We start from the raw sequence: 14,805 nt of genomic DNA on the forward strand, positions 1-14,805 counted from the left end.
AGCCTAATTAATTCATCATTAGCACATATTTATTGAAGATTTACTATAATAATTTAGTGTCTAATCATGTCCTAATTAGACTCATTAGATTCGTCTCGCAATTTACAGTCCATTTGTGTAATGCGATTTATTTTCCGACTATATTTAATACACCATGCAGACGATTTACAAAAATTTTACATTTTGAGTTTTTAATCTAAACAGAGCCTTATTTAAAAGAAACTGCACCGCATCCACATGAATGAGAATTAGGGCAGTCCCTATGGTAGAAACTAACACGATTTCCATAGCAAAAGAAATCATCTATAGAAACCATTCTTCACAGTAGTAGTGTCTTCGAGTAATAATTGTTTTCTCTTTCTCTCTCCCAATTCCACCAATAGGCAGCGTTGCATTAACCCTATAGAAATTAGTGGTTTCTCCTCAATGGCAAATTCATGGTTTCTTGTGCATTGGGTCAAGAGTAGACATGATTTCTTTATGAGAAAACCATTTCTATGATTTGTGCGCTCTTTCCTCATTAACTAACCTGCCACATCACCAATTTACTTATTTGACAAGCTATTTAATAAAAATAAAAACTATCATTAATACTCCATTGGAAGTGCCCTCGGCGGAGCGGCAGGCGATCGAGCGGAGTATTCAATCGGAGAGCTATAATATACTTGGGGTGCTTGGCCGTCCCGTCCCATCCCGCCCCTCCGGGGCGCAAATAACAGTAGCTCCGTCGACCATTCAAGTACATTTACTCTGGTGCTTTGGGGAACACTGTAGCCAATAAATCCCATTGATGGCCCTCATTCAAGTTGTGGAAGCGATCGAAGCAAGCCAGACCCTGCTTTGAAGCCATCAAAAGGAGAGCTGGCGGAGTCGTATCAGCAACCACTGCTATTACTCCGTGATTTAACAAAAAGAAAAGGTTTTTTTTGCGTGGTACACCCTTAAAACATGAATTTGTGCGCAGCACACTCTACTCTTCGAATTTGTCTCTGGCACACCATCAAAATGTGATTTGGTACGAAGCACACTACCTCCAATAAACTATCGTTTTTCATCCCAAGATGTGAGAGAAGAATTGCAGAAGGACAAAAATACCCCTGGATACTGGATTCACCAGCTCCGTTCGCTCAGCAGCACCGGGACCTTATCCGTTCGTTGCGTCCTTCCCTTCCATCACCAAATCAGATCCCCGAGGGTCCTAGCAGGCGGCGGCGGCAGAAGCAGGCGGTAGCCGGCGGGAGCAGGCGTGCGGTGGCAAGCGCAGCCAGGCGGGTGCGGGCGCGTGGCAGATCTGGCTGGCGTGCGACTGGAGCGGTCGCGTGGCGGGAGCGAGCGGGTGCTGGCGCGCGGCTCCGGCTCCGGCCCCGTCCGGCTCTGGCGATCCCGTCGAGCTCGCGGGCGGGGACCTCGCCGTCGTCCGCCTCGCCAAGGACGACGTGGAGCTGGCCGCTGGCGCGGGACGCAATGAGCCCGTCGCCAGGCTCGACCGCCTGCACTACCTCTTCACGCTGCCCGACAGGGACGACACGTTCCTCGACTACGGCATCTCCTTCGACGCCGCCGCCAACGCCAACTCCGCCGTGCTGGCGGCGCTCGACGGCTTCCTCCGTCCAACGCCTGCTTCTCCGCGGTCGCCCCGTGGTCAAAGAGCTACAGGCCGCCGCCGCCGCCGCAGCAGCAGCAGACAGCTGCGCCGGACGCGTACTGGAACGACTTCGCGCGCGAGGATCGACGGGTACAACAACGTGCTCGCCAAGGCCATTGCTGTTGTGGCAGAACCGCCCGAATTAATACTGCTCAAGTACGCTAACCATCACCCTAAAGGTAATGCCGGCTATCACGCACTTCAAACGGAGTAATCCGGCAGTGCTGTCGGGTAAAATTCCGAAGAATCCACTTATGTTGTAATCGAAACCCAAAGTTTACATGCAACTCACACGAAGGCGAGTCCAGAGAGTACAATATTTCACAAATATATTATATTACAGAGTATTAACTTAAATATTACAAACCAAGTTCGAAAACTTATAAAGGTACTTGAACGTCAATTTTAAAGTGGTTCAGAGTTCAACTGCAGCGAAAAAAACGAGTTCAAAAAACGACGATACAAGATGTCACGATGAAGCCCGTACATGACATCACTCATTGTTATCACCATCGGCCTGAGTCGGTGTCCCACTCCACCGACCAACCAGGAGGCAGAGTACACGGCCAAGTCAAACTAGCAATCATGTCTTCAAAAGTATCACCTGAAACAAATTGATCCACAAGCAAGGTTGAGTATACTAATACTCAGCAAGGCTTATCCGACTAGGATATACTTAGCCTTCTAACTAGACATGCAAGACTTTTGGCTTGAGGGGTTTATTTTTGCCGAAAAGCAACAAAGAGTAAGTCCTTATTTTCAGATTTTAGCTTTCAAGTTCTAGTTCAATTAACCATTCTACATTAACATCTATCCAATAGCATACATGGTGGAAACAATTATCTTTCATCTTCCAACAAGATTCATCATCATATATTCCACTTGTTACTCTATGTGGCAAAAGGGTTAAGCAGTCCCAATATCCGTATGAGGCGGACGATTCGAATCGGATTTGTTAACCTTGTAAGGCAGACCTAACACACACGCATGGGGAACCAGTCACCCACGCGACTTTTCCCCTTTCTTTCCGGCTTATGGATCAGGGTCATCCCCATCGACTACAAGAGCCCCACGCCACGGTCGACACCGGGTCGTGACCACGCTTGCACCCGCATGTGGCCTCATGAGAAACAACGTTCATGAGAAACAACGTTCGAGTATTAACTAACATGATTTGGTTCATAAAGGAACCGGGGTGGTTTTCCAAAACGTTACCAAACCAGGCAACTCCAAAATCTTGATTTTCACTTAACAAACATGCATAAATCAAAATCCATAGTTTCCTACACCCTCTGGTCATGAAATTTTTACACAGAAGTAAATTCATGACAAACAATCTACGGTAAACATTTCAGTCCAATCCATGCTGCAAAAATACCATGAAAAATCTTTTACTTAGCCTCTAATGAAAATAAGATGAATTTGTACAGATCAAAAGATGCAATTTCTAGTAATAAAAATTTAACTGGAGATTATATTCCTTAAGATGAGATTGTGGTAAACTTTTCAGAATTAAATGAGCTACACAGCAAGCATGAGAATTAAGATTCCTTTTCTAGGCATATATCAAATTAATATTCCACAGAGCAAAATACTCACTTTCAAATTCTTAAAATTTACAATATTGGTCAAATATTCAAAACCAAGCTTTAGTAAAAATATCAAATTTTTCTAGGCAGTGGAACTGAGGTTCTTGATTTAGCATTTTATTTAAGCTATTAATTGGTTGGACCAGTTGGGCTTAATAAAAATTCCTCAAACTTTTTATACAGTATCTTGGTAATGAATGAGATGCACACAATAATTTGTAGTCTCAGTAACTAAGTACAACAACATGGAGAAAAGGGTTTATTTATCTTAGTCCTAAAACAAAACAAAAGTAAAACAGTAGCTACAGATGTCAACAGGACTCCAAATGTTTACAGAAGCCTACAATTGCATCCTACATCATACTGTCCAAAAGTCAACTACAACTCAAGGCTAGAACTTGAGATCTAAATAAATGGAAATTAAATTTGCAATTAATCTAGAGCAAAAACTAGTGACTAAAACAAAAAGTGATAGTAATGAAAAGTGTAGATCTAGTTACTAGGAACTCAAAACATTTAGGTTTGCATTTTTCCAATTTTTCTATGATTTTTAAACGAATTTACAAGTTTGCTATTTGAAACTAAAAACAGGAAAGACAAATTTGCGAAAGGGCCCTTGCATCTTGCGCAGAACCCCCTGGGAACTTAAAACAAATTACAACGAGGCCCTTGGCCGGAGGTAGGAGAAGGGGCGGGTGGGGCCGGCCGGTTTCCGGCGGTTTCTCTCGCCGGCGGCGAGGGGAATGGGGTGGAGGAGCAAGAGAGGACCGAGCTCTACCCGATGGTGGTCTTCTTGGGGCTCGGGGTGGCCGGGAGATGGGGGCGCGGCGGTACAGGGGTGCCGGCGCGCGGGGGTCGACGGCGACGGGGGTCGTCCGGCGAGGTAGGAACGGCGTGGAGTGGTCGGGGAGCTTCACTACGGCGAGGGGAAGCTCGCTGCGGTGTCCATTGGGGGCGAAGAAGGGCTGAGGAGGGGGCTCCGCGTGGAGCTATGGGGAGACGGCGGCCATGGCGGCGGCGGTGGTGCATTGGCGGTCCTAGGCAATGGGGATTGGGTCGGCGAGGACCAGGAGGCCGAGGGGGAGCGGTTTGGGGTGTCGGTTTGGGTGGGGGACGGGCGGACGGAGGAGGTCGACGGCGAGCTGGCAGCGACGCTAATGGCGTGCGGCGTTCTGTCCGTGCGCGAGCAGGGGTCTGTGCCCTGTTATAGCGAGCCAAGGGAGGGGATGGAGCTACTAGAGGGGCTGGGGGTGTCGGTGGCGCGCGGCATTGAAGGCCGGCCGCGGGCAGCGGCTCGGGCAGGCGCGTGCGCCATTGCGTGCTCGTTTGTCGCCACGGCGGCGTCGCGGAGCGCCATCGAAGCCGAGCAGGGGCGCAGCGAGGAGGAGGCGTGCTGCAGCGATGACGGGATGGGAGGGAAGGTCAGCGGGGCGTGCAAGCGAGGCACTCATGGCCAGGCAGTACTCGCCAGGATGGCGCAGCGAGCTGCGGCAGGCCTAGCGCCGCTAGCTCTGCCGTAGGCAGGGAAAACAGAGGAGGGAGAGAGAAGAGGATAGAGAGAGAGTAGAGAGAAGAGAGGTCAACATGTTTGACTCGCGATTTCCTCAAAATTTTCACTGGAAGCTCGAAAAAATTTGAATACGAAAGTTGTTTAAAATTTTAAACCCTACAACTTTCATTTCAGGCAAATTTTCATTTGAATAATGATTTGAAAGTTATTTAAATTTTCAAAAACTATGATTCAAATTATTTGTCATTTCATGTGGAGTCATTATTATTTTGATCATGATGTCAACTTGGCTTTTGTAGACCCTGTTAATAGCCAATTTTGAGTTGTTTTATGAAAAGTTACAAAGTCACACTATACTTGCACACATACACATGTACACATACATATATACACATGCATTTGTAGACAATACAAGAAATGCATTATTTACTCTTGATGATTATGCATGATGACATGGTTAATGACCTTACTAATTTTTTTTTAACACCTGAGGTGTTACAGCTGCGGGCACCGGCCAGCTCGTCAGGGGCATCTTCATGTGCAGCGAGGCCTACGCCAGCCAGGTGCCCGTCCAGTCCATTCTGCCAAGCTCGGAAGCGATTGGAGAATTTCTACGCATGACGGACAGCCTGACACTTCTGCTCCTTGCAGGTTCAGCGGGAGCTGATCTCTTCCGTCTCCAGGCTGCCGGCGCCGCGAGCAACCGAGTCGGCGGAGCTGGCCGGAGCAGCCAGGCGAGCACGAAGCGCGGAGCGGTGAACATGAGCCTCAAGAGGTAGTACTAGCTCCCGTCCTCGCTCTGGTCGGTCTGAAATCTGAATTGCTAGTCCTCTGCCTGACGATTGTGCCGGTCGATCTCTGCTGTTCTTCAGGGTGAGGAAGCTGTCGGAGGTGACCGAGCAGATGAGCCCGTCCTTGCTCGACACAGTCATCTCGGTGACCGGGTCCATGGCATGTTCCATGCACTTTTAAACAGCCACGATGGCATGTTCCAGGCTCTTTTAAACAGCCAGGGGTATTTTTGTCTTTTTACCCCTCATTCTCTCACCTCTCAGGCTGCAAACGATTTGTTTATTGTAGGCAATGTGCCACGCACAAAAGGAAGTATTCAGGGTGTGGTGCAGACTATATCAAGGATTGGGGTGTGCAGCACAAAAAGAGATTTTCGGAGTGTCCTGGAGACAAAAAAAACAAAAGAAAATTGATGACGACCATCCCATTAGTTTGAGATTTTGAGAAGCTCTTGGCTCTAATCATGAATTCCTCAATTCTAAATTACATAACTTTAATTATATAATTTTATTATATTAGATTTGTTAAAATAACTTATAATTTGGAACAGATGGTACTATCTAACTCGTTCCATTCTTTAAAATTCAAACATGACAAGATGAAGTTGAGTCAGAAGGTAAGGGAAGACGATCCAATTTTATCCTACTCCCCCCCCCCCCCCGACTATACTGGCCAGCTTGCTCAAAAGAGCCGTACGTCCCGTCGCTGCATCAGGGGCACCTGGCTTCCAACCTGAGACAGATCTTGGTTCTCCGCCACGACTGCAACACCCATGGCCGGCGACCAACCTACCTGTGTCCGTCCCTCTCATGGCCACCGCCGCCACCTGTTGGAACCGAGGATCGACGAACAATCACAGGAACACGAGACATGGCGACGAACGCCCCGGCCACCGAACGGCCTGTACTTATTCCACTCGGCTCAAACCGAACAGATAAGATTACATCACGCTTTATAGCTGCAGCGCCTAGCTAGCAACTGCCCCTGCGGTACTGGCGCACGCACGCACTACTAACTCATGAAGGCCCGGTCTCCACTCGTACATGGACCACACACTCATACGCACGAAGCGGCCGTCCTCCGAGCTGATTGCAAGCCGCCAGTTGCTCCACTATCTACGCATGCAACTAACACAACCTGAACACCGTGACCCACACACTTACACGGACTGGACCTACAAGCCATGGACACACCACGGAACAACACAAGCTAACGGGCAGCCGGAACGTGAACACATCAACGATCTGGACACCCACACACCAATGCACACGCCACGGAACACACCATGTCGTGTTTAACTCTAACTATCTCCCCCTAAACACGACATGCCGTTGCCGGAGTTGCTGCAATTGTCTTCGTCTTCATCGCCACCGGCCGCCGCTACGGCCTCCCGACCTGACGCGCCCACCTCTGCATGCCCCATCTCCACGTGAACACCGCGTGCTTGCCATCGCAGGGGTTGATGCCGCTGCTCCCATCGTCGTCGCTGCCACGGCCGCCACTACGGCCTCCACGCTCGACGCGAACCACGCAGCGCATGCATCTCGGCGTGAACGCCACGGTCTTCTTCTTCCTTTGGTGCCACACGCCATTGATGCCGTCGTGCCCGAACACGAACTGGGTTGACGCAACCCATCACTGCAAGAATCGCCACACGATCCCTTGCGGTGGAGCCACGCCACCACTGCCGGCACACTTGTGAACTTCGGGCGCCGAACGCCCTCCGGCGACACACGCCGCTGAGGCACCACGCCCGAACATGGAGTCTTCATGACGCCTCCGCCTCACCAAGGCAGGATCGTCACACGATCCATTTCCACAGCGCCGCCACTGGCGACCACACACAGGCCGACACACGGCCCGACGACCTCGCCTCACCATGGCAATCGCAGCGCTGCGCACCTCCACGAGCCGACACACGGCGCGGAGCTTCATCATGATGCAGCCGCCGGTGAACGCCGGCACACCTCCGGCGAGCGGGACGACGCCCAAGATGACCAAGCTCTGATAGCAAATGTTGGAACCGAGGATCGACGAACAATCACAGGAACACGAGACATGGCGACGAACGCCCCGGCCGCCGAACAGCCTGTATGTTGGCTTCTCTTATTCCACTCGGCTCAAACCGAACAGATAAGATTACATCACGCTTTATAGCTGCAGCACCTAGCTAGCAACTGCCCTGCGGTACTGGCGCACGCACGCACTACTAGCTCCTGAAGACCCGGTCTCCACTCGTACATGGGCCACACACTCATACGCACGAAGCGGCCGTCCTCCGAGCTGATCGTAAGCCGCCAGTTGCTCCATTATCTACTCATGCAACTAACACAACCTAAACACCATGACGCACACACTTACAGGGACTGGACCTACAAGCCATGGACACACCACAGCACAACACAAGCTAACGGGCAGCCGGAACGTGAACGCATCAACGATCTGGACACCCACACACCAATGCACACGCCACAGATGCACACGCCACGGAACACACCATGTCGTGTTTAACTCTAACACCACCTTCCTCCGGTCGTTTTCCACCACCAATCCCCCTCCCATCACCGCCGTCCTCCTCCTATCTCATTGCTTCCTGGATCGGCCTCGTCGCCTCTGCCACTGCCAGGCTGCCCGCCACCACCACCTCTGACCTCTCCGTCCCATAAAACAGAAACTTGAATGTGGGCAGTGAAGTGACGAGTGAGTGTGTTTAGTGTGGAGTATAATATGGCCGATTAACCATGATGCAAGTACTCATCAACAGTGTGGCATTTATGAAAACCAATTGACCTCCATGGCTTGGCTATAAATACTTGCTGCCAAGCTCTTCTTCTTCCCCCACCAAGAGCCCTTCTCAGAGTCAAGAGGAAGCAAGGAAGCTTCCTCAGAGCAGAGGAGCACACCTGCAGCTGCAGACCATCACAAGACAGTAAGCTGCCGCAAGCCTCTCTTAGTAGTTAGTACTATCATTAGCAGTACTAGTATCGATCAGTGATTAACCTTGCTCATGTGCTCCGTGGATGTGCAGAGGCAGCAGCGACAGGGCGTGATGAGCCGGGGCGGCCTGGACCTGAAGCTGCACCTGTCGCCCCCGGCGCCGGCGCGGGGAGGAGCGGAGAGGAGGGCGTCGCCGCTGTCCTCGTCGGACGAGGAGTGGTCGTCGTCGTCGCCGAGCTCGTGCCTGTCGTCGGAGGGCGAGCGGGAGCCGCAGCCGCACCGCCAGGGGCACGGGCTGCAGTGGTCCGACAGCCCGGAGGCGACGTCCATGGTGCTGGCGGCCTGCCCCCGCTGCCTCATGTACGTGATGCTCTCCGAGGCCGACCCGCGCTGCCCGCGGTGCCGCAGCCCCGTCCTCCTCGACTTCCTGCACCACGCCGCCGGCGCCGGCCGCGGCAGCGCCAGCGGCGGCCGGGAGGGCGACGGCCACAGCCGCAATGGCACCCGCGGCGGCGGCGGCGGCGGCGGCAGCTGGAGGAACAGGTGGGCATGATCGTCCGCACGCGGAGCCGCGTCAAGAAACCAGAAGTTTTTTCCCCCCAAATTAGCCCGATTATTAGCAGTATTTTAGCACCAGTAGCGCTCCCATGAATCTGTCGTCACAAGAAAACAAGAACTGCTTCAGTGTAACCATGATATGTCATCTCCGGCGCCGGCGAGGTGGTAACCGTGGTATATCACGGATACACTGGAGAGGAATGGAACAAGAAGAGATCTTCCCTGCTTTCCAAGATTCCCTTGTTTGCCTTTCTGTTTGTTCTTCCCCGCCACCCGGGACACAGCATAAAAACTGAAGCAAAAAAAACGAAGCTTTCCATGGCGATCGACGCGATAAACTCTAGTAGCATAGTAATCATCATTTGAGCTCCAAATCAAACGACTCGAGGCGAGCAGAACATGAAAGGGAAGGCCGAAGAACAGTACGCAGAGCCGTGTGCTGCTACATCTCACTATCTCAGGGCTTCAGAATTCAAGCGCGTGAGGTCGAGTTTTCACGTCAGATTAAAATAAAGGGGACGATGGGGAGCCGGGGCAGTTGAGCCGAACGGAGGGGGAAGAAGAGGCATCGCATCGCATGACGCGACGCAATGAATACGCCAATTAAATCCCCCCGTCGTCAGGCTCCATGAACCAACGCAGCACGGCTTCCCTTCCTTCCCTCCCATCTGAAATTCTGATGAATCCCGCGTGCGTGCATCGCGACGCGGCGACCTTTAATTGCCGCGGCACCCTTGGTCAACTTGGCCACCACCACCACCACACCACGCCCCAGCCGATCCCCATCATCAGACGCGAATACGCGATGCGCCTCGCGTCTCCCCCCTTGTCCTCTCCTCTAGTCTACCACTACTATTAAAGGCTAATCACGCCATCTTTGACGTAATAGCAGCTACAAACATCAAGCTGCAGCTGGAGAGGAACTTTAGAAAAAGGGGAAACAAACAAACCGTGAGCCAAACGTTTCTTGATCTGGAAGACGGCTTCACTCCTTGCTAAGTGCCACACATTGATTCTGTGCTTGCTTCTTCTGGTTGCAGTAACACGCTCCTCACGAAGCAACATCTACCAACCTGATGCCACCCGCCATTGATGAGTGCGCGCGTTCAGGCCAGGGTCGGCGTCTCTGATGCAAGATCGGGAAAATCCTTGTGCGTTTTCGCCTGCGCTGTCGCGTGACCAACAACAGATGGCCAGGAGCACCGTTTACAGAGATGCAGACAAGAGGGCACACGACGACCGGACGACGAGCTGTTAGGGCGTCACCACTCGCAATGCACCCAAAAAGGCAGCGTCAACATTGCACGTAAGGCCGGCCGCCCGTCGGGCTGATGCGGCCAGCAGCGCGTGATTTGCATCCATGGGCACGAGACAAATAAGGTAGCATAGCTGAGTTCATCAACGCCCCCAGAAGAATAAAGCTTAGCAGAAAGAATCCTCGCAGTAACACTAAGATTAGCAGCAAGAGAACCATTAAGGCAAGAAAAAAAGGAAAGCAATCCAGTCAACAAAGAAGACGCAAACTTTCTCTGCGTACCTTTGTAACAGGGCCTCACTGACCTTCCAAACTCCAAAAAGGAACAAGGAAATGAGCAAATATATAGTTCGACCTATCCAAATGTTGCGTTATGTGGGGGAAGAACTCCCTGCATATCAATGAAATGCATCACCCTGAGTAGCACCCGCTGTGGTAATGCAGCAAGAAGCTAGATCACAAGCTGCTAATTATACAGAGAATACCATAGGTGGAGTTCCTTGCAGGTGCAGATTATACCGAACAATGATCATTCTCAACCCACAGGACGCACCAAACAGCGACGCTTCCACACTAACAACTTGATACTAGATAACAATCATAAATAGAGAAGCCACAAGAAGAAGCAAGAAAGCCTCGGGAAGGACCATATATCTCTCATTAATGTGCTCTTGATGACAAATGTAAGCCTAATGTCATACATAAAGCCAAGGTAGCCGCTTCCAAATATTACTTGTGATATAATATCCTTACATATCCAGACCTTGATGGAGAGGGAACTTTTTCAGCTTCATCATGGATTTGCTAAACACGAGGCTGTTCCTTGATGTCTGTTGCCCACCAAAATGAACCTACTGGGATCGAACCCGCGACTCAAAAGACACATGAGATGGACAAAAGATACCAACATCTACATGTGCCGTGATGATTGTATAACACTGACAAAAAGATTGTATTGCCATTTTCCAACATGAAGCCTTTAGGCATAAACTTTACCCAAGAGAATCATAGCAATGAAAGGACCTATCACTTTTGGTTCTAGTTTTAATGGCTCTATTCATGTAGGTATGGAAACACCAATCACTTGTGGTTCACAGAACACTAATACTGGGAATGAAAATAGCATGCTTGTTTGGTAGGTTTCACACTTGATCCCCACAGGTTGGCAGGAAAATTAGATTATTTTCCCTCCAAGTCTGAAGGGATTGGGTCTAATCCGCACATCCAAACATGCCCTAAAACAAGCCAGAATGAAACCTAGAAAGAGCACACAAACCTTGTCATCCTTAAAATGCATCATGAGTGCAAAGGACATATTCATGTAAAGCCTTGGAACCAAGTAGACACCTGACACTTCAATCGCACTCCCACCAACCACTGCTGCTTCTGACATACTGATCCACAATACCAAATTCTTTGTTCTGCTCAAGTCGCTTAACATAATTCTCTGTAGATATTGGACCTTTCTTACGTCTGCGATAGTAAATGATTTCCCAAGGCCACAGGCGTGCAGCACCAAAGTACTTCTCCACAGGTTGATCTGATGAATCCTCTTGTGCCTCCACCCCATAGTGCTTCAGAGCTGTGATCACTTCATTAGTTGTTAGCTTCAATGACTTGTTTCTCCCATTTTTGACCGCAACATCCTGCTTTGACTTCATTGATGAAGAGTCATCAAAGTTGGCATTCTGGCTTTGCATTCCATTGGCAGCATTATCATCAATCAAGTTCTTATCAAAGTTAACTCCTGTGCAACCAGCAGCATTAGCATCCTTAGCAGGAGCAAGCGCTTTCCTATTCAGGACTGTGCTGTTCAGTACTGAACCCTTTCCTTCTTGCTTGTTACCATCCATATTTTTTTCTTCAGATCTTGTCCTGAACTCCAAATTGTCCTCCAAGGGAGAATTTGTCATGCCATCTAGATTTTTGTTCTCTACATCAGATGATGACTTATGCTGTGGTGAAGCAGATACTGAAAATGGAACAGGATGATTGATATTTGATCTTGATCCTTCCTGCTCAGTTGGTTGAGCTGATTTTGCACTAGAATGTGCAGAATATGATGGAGAATGTGCTCTGAATCGAGACCGGGATCGAGACCTAGATCTTGAATCTGAGGAAATCCTGTTGGAATGTGATCCCTTAACATTATCATGGTGAGAGTGCCTTGAAGGTTCGGAAGAGGGGGATGATCCACGTGATCTTTCAGATCTGCTTCTCTTGCGTGCTTCCTTATTGGTTTGTGGCATGTTTTCACTGCAGTGGGCATGTCTTCTGCTGTCTCTGGGTGCAGTACTCAACCCAGGCACTCTCATATTCCTATCAGAAAATGGTTTCCTATCATCTTGAACTCTATAATTTGTTTGATCCAAAGGATCAACATGAAATTCTGGCCGCCTCCTTGAGGGAGACCCAAATCTTCTCTGTCTCAGCTGCCATTTCTCCCTGAAGTTCAATCCATCTCTCCTTGCTTTGAAGTTATCATCTACTCCCTGAGGACAATTATGTGCAATATGGCCGGTAATGCCACAACTGTAACAGGTTGGAGGAGATCTTGATTTATCATGGCTTATGTTAACACGCCTATCCGAGTGCTCTTGCCACTTGTCTGAAGAACGCCTTTGTTCACGAGAATCATAAGAGCTTGCTTTAGTCACATTTTCTGTTTCTTCTTGCTTATCATATCCATGATAAGGCTCATAGCGATCAAAATCATCACCATCGCCACCAGGGGTACCTTTTCCAGTCTCAGCCCATCTGTCATGTTCAATTGCATTTGCATCATTTTTTCCACCTTCTTCCGTCTTCATTTCTCCTGGATCTTCATCAATTGTACCACCTTCATCCCTCTTTACCTCCTCTAGATCACCACCATCATTTTCTCCAGCATCATTGACAATCTCCGCAAACTTATCAGATTCCTTTTCTGGTACAGCATCAGGATTATGACCCTGATCGTGATCTGCTGGGTGATTCTTCCGAGCTACAGAATCCCTGAACCTAATATTGTTCCGAGCATCTCTAAAGTTCCTTCCACGAAATGGTTCAACGAATCTTGAACTCCTCCTCAAACCCTGAGAAAATCTGGGCTGCTGTTTTGACCAATTGACAGTGATGCGCTCCCCACAAACATATTTCCCATGCAGGGCCCGCAGGGCCCGAGTTGCATCATCATCAGAATCATACACTGCAAACCCATATCCATCTTTCAGGTTCACAGTGCAATGGCCAAACCTCTGGAAAAGATGTTCCAGATAACTTTGCCGCACATCTTGGGAAAGCCGACCAATATGTAATGACATCTATGACAGAAAAATATTCCATGAGAATTCCACTCAGTAATTTAATATGACACAATTAAAGAGAGCAAGATAATAGCAGTGCTAAACTAAATTCTTAACAACTACTCATGATGACATGAGTACAACTTTATAGCCATCCAAGGGTACATAACAGAATTGAACTCCAGTGATTAGCACCTACTTCTTTCGCAAAACCAACACTACTAAATTGATCAAACTCCAAATCGCATTACTGAAGTGATGCATGGATCATTATAGTAAATTAATGATAACGAGCGCATACTTCAACCTCTTTCTAGTAACAATGCAATCACTAAAACTATTTTCTCTCAAAAATTAGAATCAGATAGAACAAAGAAGCTTCAAGGACAAGAGCAAGATAAAAAAAAAACTAATAGAGCAGACATCATTAGGTAAATTCAAGTTGATCTTGAGCTGAACCAAGCCTGCATAAATGTATGGTTTTTACACTACGTTCCACCGATACGCGATATGGGTAGCCCGATACGGCAAATCTCCAAAAACCAGGATACACTGATACGTCTAATTTTACACTACGTTCCACCGATACGCGATACGGGTAGCCCGATACGGCAAATCTGCAAAAACCAGGATACACTGATACGTCTAATATATATAAATAAATTATTTTTTCTATTTTTCTCAATAAACATAACAAAATATTCAAGACAGGGAAGACAATTACCAAGTAGTCCTGAAGAGGCAAGATAAATAAACAGGCACGGTCGTAGCAAGTAGTTCAAGTTGGAGAGGCAAACAGACAAACAACCAAACACAAAGACATAGTGCATTACATAACATAGAGATACAACATACAAGTCACAAGGCCAAATTATAGGATTATGCAGACCATCTCTTGATTAGGTGGTGGAGAAGGTGAACTTCCACTTGCACATGCACTAGCCATGCTTGTTAAGTATTACGTATCTACAACGAAATGCAAGGCATGGAAACATCTTAAATCCATTTATTATCTACCTCTCGCACAGGGAGTTCAGAAGGCAAGTTACCTGGGATTCCAGCGGCCGGCGGCCGGCGGCTGTAGATCCAGGCGGAGGTGCTCGCTGGAAGCCGCCAGCGAAAGGGCCGGAGGCCGGAGGCGCTTGCTCCCAACCGCCGGCGAAAGGGGCGGCGGCGCAGGGCAGGAGTCCACGAGGGGGAGAGAGAGAGAGAGAGAGAGAGAGAGAGAGAGAGAG

At 49.0% G+C, this 14,805-nt stretch overlaps 2 protein-coding genes and 1 pseudogene across 3 annotated transcripts; 2 read left to right on the top strand and 1 right to left on the bottom strand.

The window, feature by feature from the left end:
• Window positions 1-790: 790 nt before the first annotated feature.
• Window positions 791-5,791, top strand: LOC120653546 (annotated as a pseudogene).
• A 1,827-nt stretch (window positions 5,792-7,618) lies between these two features.
• On the top strand, window positions 7,619-9,264 carry LOC120655963 (protein GL2-INTERACTING REPRESSOR 1-like). Its single transcript, XM_039933954.1, has 2 exons — window positions 7,619-8,465; window positions 8,565-9,264. The coding sequence occupies exon 2, from the start codon at window positions 8,586-8,588 to the stop codon at window positions 9,024-9,026; it is 441 nt and encodes a 146-aa protein (XP_039789888.1). The 5' UTR covers window positions 7,619-8,465; window positions 8,565-8,585; the 3' UTR covers window positions 9,027-9,264.
• Window positions 9,265-10,852: 1,588 nt separating this feature from the next.
• LOC120655961 (serine/arginine-rich splicing factor 6-like) lies at window positions 10,853-14,805 on the bottom strand. Of its 2 annotated transcripts, XM_039933952.1 has the most exons (3): window positions 14,620-14,799; window positions 14,460-14,536; window positions 10,853-13,588 (listed from the first exon to the last, which is right to left on the bottom strand). In XM_039933952.1, exons 2-3 carry the CDS (start codon window positions 14,514-14,516, stop codon window positions 11,642-11,644), a joined length of 2,004 nt encoding a protein of 667 aa, XP_039789886.1. In that variant the 5' UTR covers window positions 14,517-14,536; window positions 14,620-14,799; the 3' UTR covers window positions 10,853-11,641. The 2 variants fall into 2 exon arrangements, with proteins under 2 accessions (XP_039789886.1, XP_039789887.1); XM_039933953.1 differs by lacking the exon at window positions 14,460-14,536 and having other exon boundaries at window positions 10,907-13,588; window positions 14,620-14,805.

The sequence above is a fragment of the Panicum virgatum genome, chromosome 1N (assembly GCF_016808335.1).
Source record: "Panicum virgatum strain AP13 chromosome 1N, P.virgatum_v5, whole genome shotgun sequence".
In the NCBI taxonomy this organism is placed as follows: domain Eukaryota; kingdom Viridiplantae; phylum Streptophyta; class Magnoliopsida; order Poales; family Poaceae; genus Panicum; species Panicum virgatum.

What these genes read in the sequence shown, in the direction of transcription:
- LOC120655961 (XM_039933952.1), bottom strand. Translation starts at nt 14,516, where the DNA reads ATGGCTAGTGCATGTGCAAGTGGAAGTTCACCTTCTCCACCACCTAAT. An exon ending in CACCACCTAATCAAGAGATG is followed by an intron (nt 13,589 to 14,459) that starts GTCTGCATAATC and finishes TTTCTGTCATAG; the next exon opens with ATGTCATTACATATTGGTCG.
- LOC120655963 (XM_039933954.1), top strand. Translation starts at nt 8,586, where the DNA reads ATGAGCCGGGGCGGCCTGGACCTGAAGCTGCACCTGTCGCCCCCGGCG.